Raw genomic sequence first — 14,538 nt, 5'->3', positions numbered from 1 at the left:
GAGAAAGTCATGTGGTCAGATGAGACCAAAATAGAACTTTTTGGTCATAATTCCACTAACCGTGTTTGGAGGAAGAAGAATACCATCCCAAGAACACCATCCCTACTGTGAAGCATGGGGGTGGTAGCATCATGCTTTGGGGGTGTTTTTCTGCACATGGGACAGGGCTGACTGCATTGTATTAAGGAGAGGATGACCGGGGCCATGTATTGTGAGATTTTGGGGAACAACCTCCTTCCCTCAGTTAGAGCATTGAAGATGGGTCGAGGCTGGGTCTTCCAACATGACAATGACCCGAAGCACACAGCCAGGATAACCAAGGAGTGGCTCTGTAAGAAGCATATCAAGGTTCTGGCGTGGCCTAGCCAGTCTCCAGACCTAAACCCAATAGAGAATCTTTGGAGGGAGCTCAAACTCCGTGTTTCTCAGCGACAGCCCAGAAACCTGACTGATCTAGAGAAGATCTGTGTGGAGGAGTGGGCCAAAATCCCTCCTGCAGTGTGTGCAAACCTGGTGGAAAAACTACAGGAAACGTTTGACCTCTGTAATTGCAAACAAAGGCTACTGTACCAAATATTAACATTGATTTTCTCAGGTGTTCAAATACTTATTTGCAGCTGTATCATACAAATAAATAGTTAAAAAATCATACATTGTGATTTCTGGATTTTTTTTTAGATTATGTCTCTCACAGTGGACATGCACCTACGATGACAATTTCAGACCCCTCCATGATTTCCAAGTGGGAGAACTTGCAAAATAGCAGGGTGTTCAAATACTTATTTTCCTCACTGTATATATATATATATATATATATATATATATAATGCTATAATAAAGAGATTAAAGAGTCTTTTTATGGGCAATTGTTTTAATGCAATGCCATATTGTTTAACCTTATTAAAAAACTTGTTCATAATTTGGCTAGCATTAGCCCGTTTTTTCACATTTAATGTGACATTTTCCAAGTAAGACAAAAATAAAACATAATAATAATGCTGCTACAATCAAAGGCCTGTTGTACCCATCATAAGGGTTCATTGGTGTCAAAGTTCAAAACATATTCTTGAGGATGCTACACGCAGAAGAGGTGTATTACTGATTCAGTTGTACTGTCCACTGATATCAACGCAATCATTCAAATACAGTCTGTGTAATATTTGTACAATTATTAAATGATACTTCTCTAACATCATTATTTATAAAGAATGTATTTGCGACAAGTCTGAGCAGGTGCGGTGACGTCATTCTTCCACATATCGGACCTGTGTGGGTGTGTGCGCGCGCGCGTGTGTGTGGGGAGGTGGTGTATGTGTGTGTGTGTGTGTGTGTGTGTGTGTGTGTGTGTGTGTGTGTGTGTGTGTGTGTGTGTGTGTGTGTGTGTGTGTGAGAGCGAGAGAGTGTTTGTGTGTGTGTGTGTGTGTGTGTGTGTGTGTGTGGCGCGCGCGGAAGTTAAACGAACTTCACAATGTGAATCGTCGCCATTAACAGTGAACTTGAGGAAAAGTAGCGACTGTCTGAGTTTGAACTCCAATATGACATTACATGTTTAAACATTCCGCTCTCAAGAGTGTTTAACCTCCGTCTGATCGAGCTGCAGTGAGAATGGACGGACTGAACCGATTGCGGTCCGATCTGATTCGCGATGACTCTCTGGACGGGTGGACTGTGATCGGATGCGGCGGGTTCGGACAGATCTACCGAGCAAAACACAAGGGATGGGGATTCGACGTGGCGATCAAATTATTGCTTAACAATGATGGGTAATCTCAGTTTTGTGCTTTTGAAAAGTGTTTTTCATGACGAGTGGACATTGCCTCATTTCCAAAAATTGGAAAAGACCCTGAAAGGGGGAAGATATTGACCCTTCATTAAAGGAATATTGAAGTTAAGCTCTATCGACAGTATTTGTGGCATAATGTTGATTACAGCGAAAATCTATATCGACTTGCCCCTCCTTTAAAAACAAAACAACAACATCAGGATAAAGTGAGACACTTACAATGGAAGTGAATATAGCTTATTCTGTTCTATCGATTCTTCTGTTTACCCTTATAAAAATGGAGAGTTCACTGCAAATTCACCACAGATAACACATGCAAATGAGATGTGCGGCAAATAATCCATTGTTGCCACTACCTGCGAAGAGCTGCAAACTTCTGGCAACATTTGCCGCCAATAACAACTAATTAGCATGTGTAAATAATGAGCGGAAAATTTGCGGATAGTTTCGATTTATTTATTTATTAGTTTTATTGTAAACGTTGTGTAATATTTGAGCCTGAACATTTTTTGTGTCATAATTTTTATGGTCGGTTTAGGGCCTTACCTCGTTATGGCAACTCAATATTAAAATTGGATGTAGCTTGACACAGATGCAGTTAGTAAGTGATTATATCACAGTAAAATCATGTTAACAGCCATATTGTTTGCGCCCCGTGTCTATATATTTGAGTATATTAATGTTTGCAGATTGGCCCCATTGACTTCCATTGCAGCACTGGAACACAGATTTGTTTTTTTTTAAAAGAAAAGGAGGAACAAGTCAAAATTTGTGTTCCTGTAATTATACCACAAATGTGGGGGTCTGGGTACTCAGTGATTATTGACGCTGACTATCACACCTGGAGTCGTGAGTTTGAATCCAGGGCGTGCTGAGTGACTCCAGCCAGGTCTCCAAAGAAACCAAATTGGCCCGGTTACTAGTTAGGGTAATGCCTGGTTGCTAGGAAGGGTAGAGTCACATGGGGTAACCTCCTCGTGGTGGTGATTAGTGGTTCTCTCAATGGGGCATGTGGTGAGTTGTGTGTGGATCGTGGAGAGTAGCATGAGTCTCCACATGCTGCGAGTCTCCGGGGTGTCATGCACAACGAGTCACGTGATCAGATGCGCCGATTGACGTCTCAGAAGTGGATGTTTATGACGCTGAATACCCGTGAGATGCTCAAATGCATGCATCTGATGCACATGTACATAGATCAGATATTAAATACAGTGCGGACGGAACACAAGAACGTGTACTGTGAGAACTGGTCACATTGATGAACTGGTCACATTGGTGCAAAACAGATTGCTGTCAACTGTGGGCTAGTTCAAGGACATAGGAATAAAATAAACAATATATTGAGTTCTTAAGCCACTTTTGTATTGTCTAATCAATGCTTTATTCATCTGCCACAACAATGCAATTTATTTCCAACTGTCCTGTCACCTTGTCAGGTTGGGTTTCTGTCTGACGACGAGGACCATGGCATCATGTCTGTCTTGTGTTTCGTGCATGTTCTTTGTGATTGTTCTTGTGTTTCATGCACAATCCAGCCAACTATGGAGCCAACGGAGGAATCCACTCTTCGCTCCAACCTCTCTCAGCAGGGAGTCTTGCTGAGACATCATTTGGATCAAATTGCTGCCTCGAACCAGGCTTTGGAGATGATGGCTTCGCAGCTCACCGAGATCATGTCCTTTGTTCAACAGCTCCGTCTATCTCTTGATGATGGCCCATCTCAGGAAGCTTCCTTACTGGCTCCAGCAGTTTCACCTCTTTGCTCATTAGCCTGCATTCCTCTTCCAGCCCTGTATTCAGGTGAGGTTGAATCCTGCAGCGCATTCCTTGAACAATGTTCCTTGTTGTTCACCTCACAGCCCTATGATTTCACTTTGGAGAGAATGAAGGTGGTTTACGTCATCCTGCTCCTCACTGGGAGGGCTGCTGATTGGGGAACTGCCATGTGGGACAATGAACATCTCTGTTGAGCGTCATTCTTAGCATTTGCCACGGAGCGCTGCCGAGTGTTCGATCCGGTCTTGCTGCAGTGTGATGAACCGGTCACCATTTGGAAGAGGAGGAGCCAGACATCTGCTCCTCAGTTGCTGACAGCACCGTTTCTCTGCTGCTGTCAGCATCTACGGCCACTGAGGTCAATCCCCTGTAACTGCCAGTTCTTCACAGCCACAGAGGCTGTTACCAAGTCAGTGTCATTCTTCACAGCCACAGAGGCTGTAACACAGTCTGTGTCATTCTTCACAGCCACAGAGGCTGTTACCCAGTCTGTGTCGGTCTTCACAGCCACAGAGGCTGTTCCCTGTCACTGCCAGCGCTCACAGCAAAAGGAAGCTGTTCCCAGTCACTGCCTGTGCTCATAGCCACAGAAGATGTTACCCAGTCTGTATCGGTCTTAACAGCCACAGAGGCTGTTCCTTTTCACTGCCAGCGCTAACAGCTGATGAAGCTGTTCCCCGCTCACTGCCTATCCTCACAGCCACGGAAGCTTTTTCCCTGTCACTACTTGTGCTCACGGCCACAGAGGCCATTCTCCAGTCTCTGTCTGTGCTCAGGGCCATGGAGGCCTCTTGCAACTGCCAGTGCTCAGTCTGCGGAGGCCATACCACTGTTGTGGCCAGCGTATACAGCCAAGGAGGCCATTCCCCAGCTACAACCAGCACCTATGCCTGAGCCGTCCACGGCTCCCTCCCTGAGCCACTCCCTCTTGAACCCTGTGCCAACTTTCAGCTGCGACCGGCACCTACCGCTTGTGCGTCACGTCCTAGGCTGGATTGTTTAATGTGGTTTAAAGTTTAGTCTAGCTAATGTTGAATGTTTTTGATTCCAAGCAACTAACATCGCCTAGTTGGTCCTGTCTTGTGCATCTGTTTGGTTGCCTGTCTCTACCCACATGTCGGGAGTGTGGTGTCCTTCGAGCATGCTGTATGCTTGTTCTCCACACTTACGGAATGCCAGTGTATGGCATGTCAGCTTATCTTTTGCAGAGGATTCCTCGTCTCTGCTCACATGTCAGGAGAGTGATTGGTTTCCAGTCTGCGTGTGTCAGCTTGCCTTCAATGGAGGATTCCACCTATCTGCCCTCTGCCCGGCCATGGCGCACAAATCCACAAACTTCTCCTGCTGCAACTGCAGCTAGTGCTGGGATCTTCATACTTTGCCAGCACAGTTTAAGTTAATATTTATTGTGAATAAACCCTTAGAACTGTTCCTCTGCTATTGGGTCTCTCTCTCATGCTTTACCTGACACTAAATTTCAATCAGTTTTAGATATTGCTTTAAAGGCGCTATATATTATATTTGGAAATATTGAAATTATTCTGCATTATTTATTCAAATTATCTTTATTTGGGGTGGCCTTTCTCAGGAAACAATGATGTATGCTATTAATTGATAATAATTAGATTAATGAATAGACATGTCATGTAATTAATTTGATTAATAAAATTCTGCAAAACACATAATTCTAGTTGATACCCGAGTTGCTGAGTTATGATATTGGAGTGATTTTGCAAAATTATTTCCATTCCATTGATTTATTTCAATAACAATAATATTTGTTAATATTAATGATATTAATATTCAGTCCATAAAGCAGGTGTAGTGGGCCAAAGCACATAACTTTTAATCGGAAGGTCACAGGTTCTAACCCCACAGTCACCACCATTGTGTCCTTGAGTAAGACACTTAACTCCAGGTTGCTCCGGGGGGATTGTCCCTGTAATAAGTGCTCTGTATAATACATTGGTACTCAGAAGGTTGCTGGTTCGATCCCCACAGTCACCACCATTGTGTCCTTGAGTAAGACACTTAACTCCAGGTTGCTCCGGGGGGATTGTCCCTGTAATTAGGGCACTGTAAGTCACTTTGGATAAAAGCATCTGCCAAATGCATAAATGTAAATGTCTGAAAACATAACTCATTTATCAATCAAGCAATTTATAATTATAATGGATCTGTTTCACTTCAGGCCTTTTCCTCATCTTATATTCTTCTGGTTCATTCAGCAGGTCAACATCATCTCTTCAAAAGGAAGCTAATCTGATGCTCCAGGCCAGAAATCCAAACGTCCTGTGGATCTACGGCTTGTACGAGGGGCGTCTGGGCGATGAACTTCGTGAGTCTCAGGTGGGCCTGGTGATGGAGTACATGTCGAGGGGTGCTCTGTCTGATCTGCTGAAGGTGTATGGACCCCTGCCATGGCCTCTGACTTTCCGCATCACTCATCAGATCGGTCTGGGAATGAACTTCCTGCATAAGTTGGACCCTCCCCTTTTACACCTGGATCTGAAGCCCGGTAATGTGCTGCTGGATGACAGTCTCAATGCCAAGGCGAGTCCCTGTTTCACATATCTCACATACAGTATATATCATCAGGCTTGCGTTGTGCTTTCACACTGATAGCATCTTTCACTGTGTAACAGAACAGTGGCTCTATACAGAGAATAAAATGATTATATTCGAATCTATTTTCTGTGTAGAGCAGTTAACGTTATCATCGAATGCGCAACGCCAAACTCCGCTTGTACGTTGCTCATATACAGTACAATGCGGTATAAAACAGACCTCTCTCTCTGTTCTATTTCCTACAGCTCACAGATTTCGGACTGTCACGAGTCGCTCGAAGTCTTTCTAAAAGTGTCCGAGAGAAAGATGAAGTGGAGGGTGGTGGAACTCTGAGCTACATGCCGCCTGAAGCGCTGAAGTCTGTGAATTACAAACCAAACAATGCTTCGGACATTTACAGGTAACAAGACAAACAGCAAAAGTTGTCTTCAGACTTTGAACTGAGCGCACAAGTCAGATGGACAACCATTAAAATGCTTTTATATTGCTTTTTTGAGCTTGACATGCATATTCACTCGTTCACAGTCGTTGGATTGTATTTTTAGTTTTCACAGTTTTTTTTAAATCATATTTCTTGTAATTTAAATGTAATAATTATTCCATAAATTTTTGTTAATTGTATTCTGCTAAAATGGCATATCATTTTTCTTGAGGTTTCAGGGGCTTTTTGGTCCCTTAACATGCTCAAAAAATCCAGAAAATTTGCACACACATCAGAATCGTCGGCCATTAGAGCTTGGCAAAAATGCACATGGGGGTCAATGGGGGCTTTCTGCTGGCCCCGTGAAAAATGGATTTTTGGGAGGCTCTGTAGCACATGCCTTTTCACCTACAGTCACCAAACTTTTTACACATATAGATCTCATCAAGCTGGACACCTTTCACCCGCATAGTCAAAAGCTCTGCCCAACAGGAAGTCTGCCATGTTGCATTGTTTGAAAAATGCATGCTCTGGAATTTGAAATACTCCTCCTAGGGGATTTATGTGATGGGCACCACACGTGGACAAAATCATGCCAAGACATTGAAGATGCTAAATTGCGACCAAATTTTTTACATTTCAAACAGTGTTGCCATGGCGAGGCGATAAATTAATCGCGAAAAATTAAAAAGAGGAAGTGCTCATATCTTCGGCATGCAATGTGCGATTTAGATAAAAATTGACATTTATGTTTGGTATTGGGAGCTGATCACACGAATATGACTATTGTGGGGCACGATCATAGCGCCACCAACTGGCAGCAGGAAGTGTGGAACTTTTTACAGAATTTGGAATAGCACTTATTTTTTTCTGAACTGCTTCAATATTTTTTAAATAATGTCAAGACAGTACAGATTTTAAATTATGAAGGGATTTGCAATATCTTAAATACGGTTGCCATGGCAATGCATTAAACACTATTATTCCTTTTTATGTATATTCATATGTTTTAGAGGTACTTGGCATGCTTGAATTTTTATGATATTTTGCACACATCAGAATCTTCATCCATTATGGCTGGGCAAATGTTCATTCATGGACATGTAGAGGGGGCTCTGTAGTGCCAAATAGAAAATGGCCACGTTCAGGGGAGCAAATCCCTTTTCAGCTACAGTCACCAAACTTTGTACATACTCTATGTATGCCTCATCAAGTCCGGACAACTTTCACACCACAGACATTAGCTCCGCCCAACAGGAAGTCAGCCATTTTAGATTGTTTGTAAATGGCATGCGCTGGAATTGAAATACTCCTCATAGGGAATTCATCTGACTGGCACCAAACATAGGCATCGTCATGCCAAAACATTGAAGATGCTGAATTGTCAATGGATTTTTGACATCTCAAATGGTGTCTACATGGCGACAAGATAAAGTAACCAAAAAATAGGAAGAATTGTCTCATATCTTCTGTGTACATCATGTGATTTATATCAAAATTGATCTGTATGTTTGGCCTTTAGGGCTGATCACATTGATGTATCTACTGTTGTCACAGACGTAGCACCACCAACTGGCAGCAGGAAGTAAGGCCATTACAACAGTCCTTGAAAAAAGCCATTTACATTTACACAAATCACTTCAAAAAATGTTATGCATTTTTTTACTAAAGCTGCCAGAAGGAACTGGGCCCACGGTGCTTGGGCCCATTGATTGGTGCTCACAGCTATATTTATTTTTTGGAACCCAATAAAAAGTTATTACTACCTTATGACATTAGTATGGAAATATATTTTTGTATAAAAGTAAAAACAACTATTAGTATTATTACTATCAGAAAAGAGTCTCATTTATGTAATATTGTCATTATCTGCATGCAACGTTGCTATGGGGCTTTTATTTTGGCGGAAGAGTAAAGAAAGACATTTCTGTGTGCAGTGTTGACAGTGGCCTTTTAATGTAGATAAATGCTGTCATCCACTTTTCTTAGAAGAGTACATTTTATCAGCCAAGCAATGTGCAATTAGCAGCATGTGCAGACTATTTAAATCGCAGCCTTTGCCGTTTGATAGTCATATCACAATTTTGATTGGTCGTTGAGCTCTATTAAAGATTCATTTGAAATGTCACATATATCGGATGTGTTTGAGAATGTTAATTAAATTTGTTTTGTAAATGCAGATGTGGTTTCTGTGAATTTAAGTTGATTTGATGTGTGTTCTCTTCAGTTATGGTGTGTTATTGTGGTCCATCTGCACTGGAAGGGAGCCATACCTTGGTAAGCACACTTGAGCTTCACTTGCACTCGGGTCTGCATTACTGTTTTTATTCTAATTCCTCTCTCTCTTTGTGTCTTATAGATACTCCCTCGAGTCTGGTGCGCTTCCGGATCCCTCAGGGTGACAGGCCTGAATTGACATCAATCGATTGCAGCAAGGCCAAAAGCCTGGATAAAATAGTTAAACTCATATCAACGTGCTGGGCTCAAGAACCCAACCAGAGACCAACATTCAGAGGTCAGTCTAGAGTCTGTTAAACATCCCAACCCGTATGACTTCCTTTCTTTCTCTTTCGGAACACAGGAGAACATCTGTATCTTAAAAAAACATCCCAAAAGTGCGTTATTCGTTGCATCTCTGTACTGTACATTATGCTCATCTCAATGTCCCCGTTTGCTGTTTTTAGATTGCGTTCATGTGACTGAAAAGGTCTTCGACATACACAAACATGGAGTGAACAAAGCTGTTCATGATGTTCTCAAAAAACTGGTATAAAAAGACTTCATTTCATTTCTTACTTGTTCAGTTGTGTTTCTTCATTTTTTTGGGTCCTATCTATATACTCTGAACAGATTGATTGTTAACCAGAATTTCGTTCATTCCTCAATCATTTGTAGAACGGTGACATCTGTTCCGGTTTAGAATCAGTCCAGATCACCCCTAAACCACAGAATGGTACGTTCCATTCCACATAAAGGAAACATGTTCAAATACACTGAAATCACAATATATTTGTTGTGTTACCACTATCACAGCGCTTGCCCTTTAAGAAAAGTTCTCATGGTATTTGATGTGCTATTCATCTTTTAGTGCATCCTCGGGTTTTGTCCGGTGCCACCGGTCCTTCGCCGCAGCAGGTAGATAATGTTGTCTAGTCTGTTACCCGATTGTCTTGTTATTCAAATCATAAATGATATAATTCAGTGCAAATCCAATTTAAATATGAATTAAATGTATATTTTGTAATGAGGTATCATGAACAAATAATCAATCTTACATTTTTACAGTATTTGTTCATTTGAATAATGTGTTAACTGACGTTAGCATTTAAATAAAGTATTTTTCAATTAACCAAAATTAATAAGTGGTGGGAAATTATTGTTTATTTTTAAATGATTAAATATTAGATTCTATTAAATAACTGTTATACTAATAAATATTTGTAGATTAAAATGTAATTAATGAAAGTAATGGAAATTAAGGTGTTTAATATGAGGATTTTTAATATTTCTACTCCCTCACCTTTAGGACGCAGTCGCCAGTCAAAACACTGAGGGCATAAAAAAAGGTACATTTTATTATGTATTTATTTTATGATGATGTTTTAAGAAATTGTGATTTAATACCATTTCATTTTTTCCTCAGAATCTTTTCCTCACCCCGTCATGTTTGAGGCACCTCACCGCAACAAAACAACACCGGTCTGATTATTTACGCATATTTATACGTTAAAATAGATTAAAAGAGTAAATTATTTCAAATTGTCCCTCAGTTTGTTAAAGCAAACAAAACAAAAACTATCAAATTAACTGGAATGTGACCTGGGAAACTAAACCCATATGACAGGCTTTTCATTTTTCATATTTGATATCATTAAACCTTTTGTGTCTTTGTTTTTGCCTTACAGCGTCAATCATCAACACCAGGTCAGTTTTATTGCTAATAATGTCAGGAAGTGAAACCAGTGACTCACTATATCACTGATCTATTTTCTTCTTTTTCAGACTTCCTCTCAGGAGGCGTCTCAATCAATCTGTCCAACGTCAGTGGGGTTCAGCTCGGCAACAACAACTACATGAATATTACTCATAGATCCCGTCAAAGGCACCGAACGGCTCCGTCCAGCATCAACGGATCTCACGATCAGTCAGAGAACTCGTATAAGAAGACCGAGTCCCAACCGCATTGTAACAATCTTCCCAGAAAAGAAAAGAAATAATAATAATAATAGTTTTCTGTTTAAGTGGTTGGGTTTCGATCCTTTCGATCCTTCATCCTGGCTCAGTGTTTCATCAGAAAAGCTTTTGCTCTTTTCTAAACTAAGTCCTGTGTGTTTGGAGACTTTTAAACAGGATTTTACAGAAATTGTCCATAAATATGGTGAAAGTGACAATCTACAAAGAAATAAGGTTAGGGTTTTTTGTTACTGTATTTTTCATTCATTCTTGAGAATAAATAAATAAAACTAAATCTGCATGCTGTAGATTAAACTGTGTGTCAGCCCTCAATCCCAAATTAACATGTAACCAAAGGGCACAATTTTGGTGAATCAAGGGTCAGTTACATTTTAAAGGAACAGCATTTGATAACCACAAAATGAACTTTTCTTTAATAAAAGCACAAATGTGTGTTCCAGTGAGACACTTACAATGGAAGTCAATGGGGTTTAATCTGTAAACATTAAAATACTCAGTTTCAAAAGTATAGACACAAGACATAAACAATATCTGTGTTAACATGATTTTAAATCAGTTAAAATCACTTACTAATGTTGTGGAGAAACCTCTCGAAGTCAGGGGTTCTGTAATGTTTAATGTGTGTGTTCATGTTTATTGATGTCTTCATGTCTTTTATTTTGAAAAGTCCAGTTCCTGGTTCTTGTCATGTGATTTCATGTCTCCCTCCATGTTCGTGTGTCTTATTTTCATTGGTTCATTGTTTGATTACTTTGTTATCAATTCTAGTTTGTCATTGGTTTTAGTTTATTGTCTTGTTATCTTGTTTAGAGTTCTGTTTGATCGTTGGTTTATGTTCTCCTATATCATGTATTTAAGCCCTCATGTTTACCATTGTCATTTGTCTAGTATTGTTTGTAAGTGTAACTTTGTTTGAAAAATGCCAAGCACCATTTATGCCAAGCCACATTTATGTCTAGTTAGTTCTCATTTATAGTTAGGGTTTTGGTTTTGCGTTTGGGTTCTTCACTCCTTCGTCATCGACCTTGCCAGCACCATTACAGGTTCCAAGTGTCAAAGGTTAGAGATTATTGAGCAAACCAACCAACCTGAGATGTCCGCTGAGATCTGACTCTCGATCAGAACCCTAATTTTTTTTATTCAGTCTGTTATCTAGCATTACCTCATGTCTATGCCCCCTTAATATGTTTTGTAGCCAATGGATACTCCCTGCCGCCATTATTTCGCAGAGCCTCTGACTTCATTTTAGTAGTGGAAACCTGGCTTTTAGTCCATTTTTAAAGATAACCGTTTAAATTCATATATTTTGAAAGTATAAATTGAGTAAATCAAATATCACAAAAAGTCTCACTTCTATCGCCCTTTACCTGAGTGCAACCTCACAAACTAGTCTCCTTCCGGTAGCCTGGAGCGCTATCTGGTGCTGTTGGAGCAGACAGCGGGTTTTTAAACCTCCAGTAGACTCTTGCCCTTGCAGCTAAGCACTGAGGTGCTCGTCGATCCTCTCTTTGTGATTTTAATTCTCTGGCCCCCCCAGTGGCACTTCCAGTGTTTTTCAGAGTTCATAAATGCCACTCTGGGGAGATCTCATACCTGCGGTTCATGCAAGACGACCAAAGACTTTGCATGACCTGGAGACATTTTGCCAAGACGAATGGGCAGCTATACCACCTGCAAGAATTTGGGGCCTCATAGACAACCATTACCAAAGACTGCACGATTGATGCTAAAGGGGTCAATACACAGTATTAAGATCTAAGGGGATGCAGACATTTGAACAGGGGTCATTTCTTTTTTCTTTGTTGCCATGTTTTGTTTTATGATTGTGCCATTCTGTTATAACCTACAGTTGAATATGAAACCCATAAGAAATAAAAGAAATGTGTTTTGCCTGCTCACTCATGTTTTCTTTAAAAATTTTACATATATTACCAATTCTCAAAAGGTATGAAAAGTTTAAACAGAATGGAAATTCAAACAAATCTCTCATCTTGTGTTTTGAAATAATTGCTCAGTAAAATACACTACGTCCTTTTGATTTCTCATGACTCATACTTTATTATATATCCAAATATTTCAGCTTTTATAACCGCATCAGTGTAAAGTTATAGCCAATTCTACAACTCTGTTGCCATGACGACATAACAGCGTAAACCTGTAAAATTGGCCCCATTGACTTCCATAGTAAGCGCTTCACTTTAACCTCCATTTTTGTTTTTAAGAAAAGTCAAAATATATATATTTTTTAATTCTGTCGATTTAGCTTCACTTGCGCCTCTGTTTTCAATTTTCTATCTTTTCCAACGGATGTGGTAATTGGGAGCATTTTGAAAGGAAAACGACGTTCTAGTGTGGATGAGCGGCATAGATGTAGTAAAATGAATGCTTTTTCAAACTTCAACAGATTAGTGAAGACACAGCCTCCATCTCTGTGCAACTGCACCTGACACAAAAAAAATCAATATTCTCAGATGAAGAAAATGTTTTTATTCAAAAAGCAAAACATTGGCAGTATGTTCGAATCACCCAGAGAACAGGATAGCCATTGCGCTAATCAGTACTGACACTGCATGTGGTGTACTCAGCAGAGTCCTGGCATTCCGAACCTTCCAAATCTCGTCTCCCCATCTGTCAAACCGGAATCTAACAGGCACAGATCTGCATCATCAGGACTTGTCCACTCATTTCCCATTTCTCCTGGTGTTCTGGACAAAATGCCTTGGAATGGGTGGGTGGATGATGCAATAACAGGAGCCAATAGTTTTCCATGAATCCTCTGAAGTCTTAAAGGGGTCATGACATGCATATATTTTATTTTCTTTCTTGAGGTTCACTTGTAATGTATTAAAGCTTTTTTTTTGGTACAAAAAACAGTAACAGTGTAGTAAAATATGACCTCTTTCTACCCTGTCTTTAACACTCTGTCTGAAACACTCATCAGATGTTTTCTGGGTACTTCACCTTTAAGACACGCCCACTGTTCTAATTGGCTAGCATCATTAAAGAGCTAGTGTGGAACTGTATTTTCTAAGAATTAAAGTATGAAAACTTGCAAGAGATTTCCGAAATCCCCTAAAAGCACTCCAGACAATCATTGATATGAACATTTGTACATAATGTCCCAATTTATGTAAATCACACAATCAAACTATAACAGTTGTTTGACTGAAATGACAACAGAAAACTGAACAAAATCGTCACACTCTTGCTCCCCAATACTTATCAGGCATACAAGATTTGGTGATAAAATAACGCTATTTAAACAGCGTGCAAGAGACAGACACAGTGGGTGTGGTGTCAAGGCTCGGAGAGGCATTTATTAGAAATAATAATAAACATAAAATGTCCATAAAGGGGGAATAAATGGTGTCCATAGGGAAAAGTGTCCAAAAATAAAGGGGAATCTGGCATCCTCGCGGTGAGACGGTTTCGTGAAGGGCAGGGAAGTGTCCATGGAATGGCCTAGGCATGAGGGGGATCCGACGGTGGCACATGTTCCCCTTCTGGATCCATGGTGCGTAGAGCGGCGACGTCCATACCGGCCTGTCTCCCCAGGCCTGTGGCAGGTGTGAGGGGAAGACAGCCCGGTATCTAGCCTGTCGGCCGGACCCTTCCCGATCTGATGTAGGGCTTGTGAGGATGCCAGTGGACCCTGCTCATGCCTGGGCCATTCCACGGACACTTCCCCACCCTTCAGGGAGCCCCGTTTCACCGCGAGGATGCCAGATTGCTCACCCCAACACATAGAAAATAAGCATTGTTCGCCTGTTGGGGAATTTCCCTCAAATGATTCACA

The 14,538-nt window shown here is 40.7% G+C and overlaps 3 protein-coding genes across 8 annotated transcripts in view; 1 reads left to right on the top strand and 2 right to left on the bottom strand.

Annotated features, from left to right (window-relative positions):
• The window catches only part of LOC127645778 (basement membrane-specific heparan sulfate proteoglycan core protein-like), a 458,523-nt gene that overhangs the window by 247,899 nt on the left and 196,086 nt on the right, over positions 1 to 14,538 (bottom strand). The window lies entirely within an intron of this gene.
• LOC127643210 (macrophage mannose receptor 1-like) overlaps positions 1 to 14,538 on the bottom strand; it is a 247,488-nt gene that overhangs the window by 162,060 nt on the left and 70,890 nt on the right. The window lies entirely within an intron of this gene.
• Positions 1,444 to 12,631, top strand: LOC127643125 (receptor-interacting serine/threonine-protein kinase 3-like). 2 transcript variants are annotated; one of them, XM_052125716.1, is made up of 12 exons: positions 1,444 to 1,763; positions 5,791 to 6,112; positions 6,373 to 6,527; positions 8,776 to 8,825; positions 8,908 to 9,063; positions 9,233 to 9,315; positions 9,444 to 9,501; positions 9,637 to 9,683; positions 10,075 to 10,114; positions 10,192 to 10,247; positions 10,454 to 10,472; positions 10,551 to 12,631. In XM_052125716.1, the coding sequence occupies exons 1-12, from the start codon at positions 1,606 to 1,608 to the stop codon at positions 10,763 to 10,765; spliced, it is 1,359 nt and encodes a 452-aa protein (XP_051981676.1). In that variant the 5' UTR covers positions 1,444 to 1,605; the 3' UTR covers positions 10,766 to 12,631. The 2 variants fall into 2 exon arrangements, with proteins under 2 accessions (XP_051981676.1, XP_051981670.1); XM_052125710.1 differs by having other exon boundaries at positions 5,788 to 6,112.

This window comes from Xyrauchen texanus, chromosome 1 (assembly GCF_025860055.1).
Source record: "Xyrauchen texanus isolate HMW12.3.18 chromosome 1, RBS_HiC_50CHRs, whole genome shotgun sequence".
Classification (NCBI taxonomy): Eukaryota; Metazoa; Chordata; class Actinopteri; order Cypriniformes; family Catostomidae; genus Xyrauchen; species Xyrauchen texanus.
The sequence above is the reverse complement of the archived record's forward strand: the minus strand, read 5'-3'. Positions and strand labels throughout refer to the sequence as shown.

What these genes read in the sequence shown, in the direction of transcription:
- LOC127643125 (XM_052125710.1), top strand. Translation starts at nt 1,606, where the DNA reads ATGGACGGACTGAACCGATTGCGGTCCGATCTGATTCGCGATGACTCT. An exon ending in TTATTGCTTAACAATGATGG is followed by an intron (nt 1,764 to 5,787) that starts GTAATCTCAGTT and finishes TGGTTCATTCAG; the next exon opens with CAGGTCAACATCATCTCTTC. An exon ending in TGGAAGGGAGCCATACCTTG is followed by an intron (nt 8,826 to 8,907) that starts GTAAGCACACTT and finishes TGTGTCTTATAG; the next exon opens with ATACTCCCTCGAGTCTGGTG.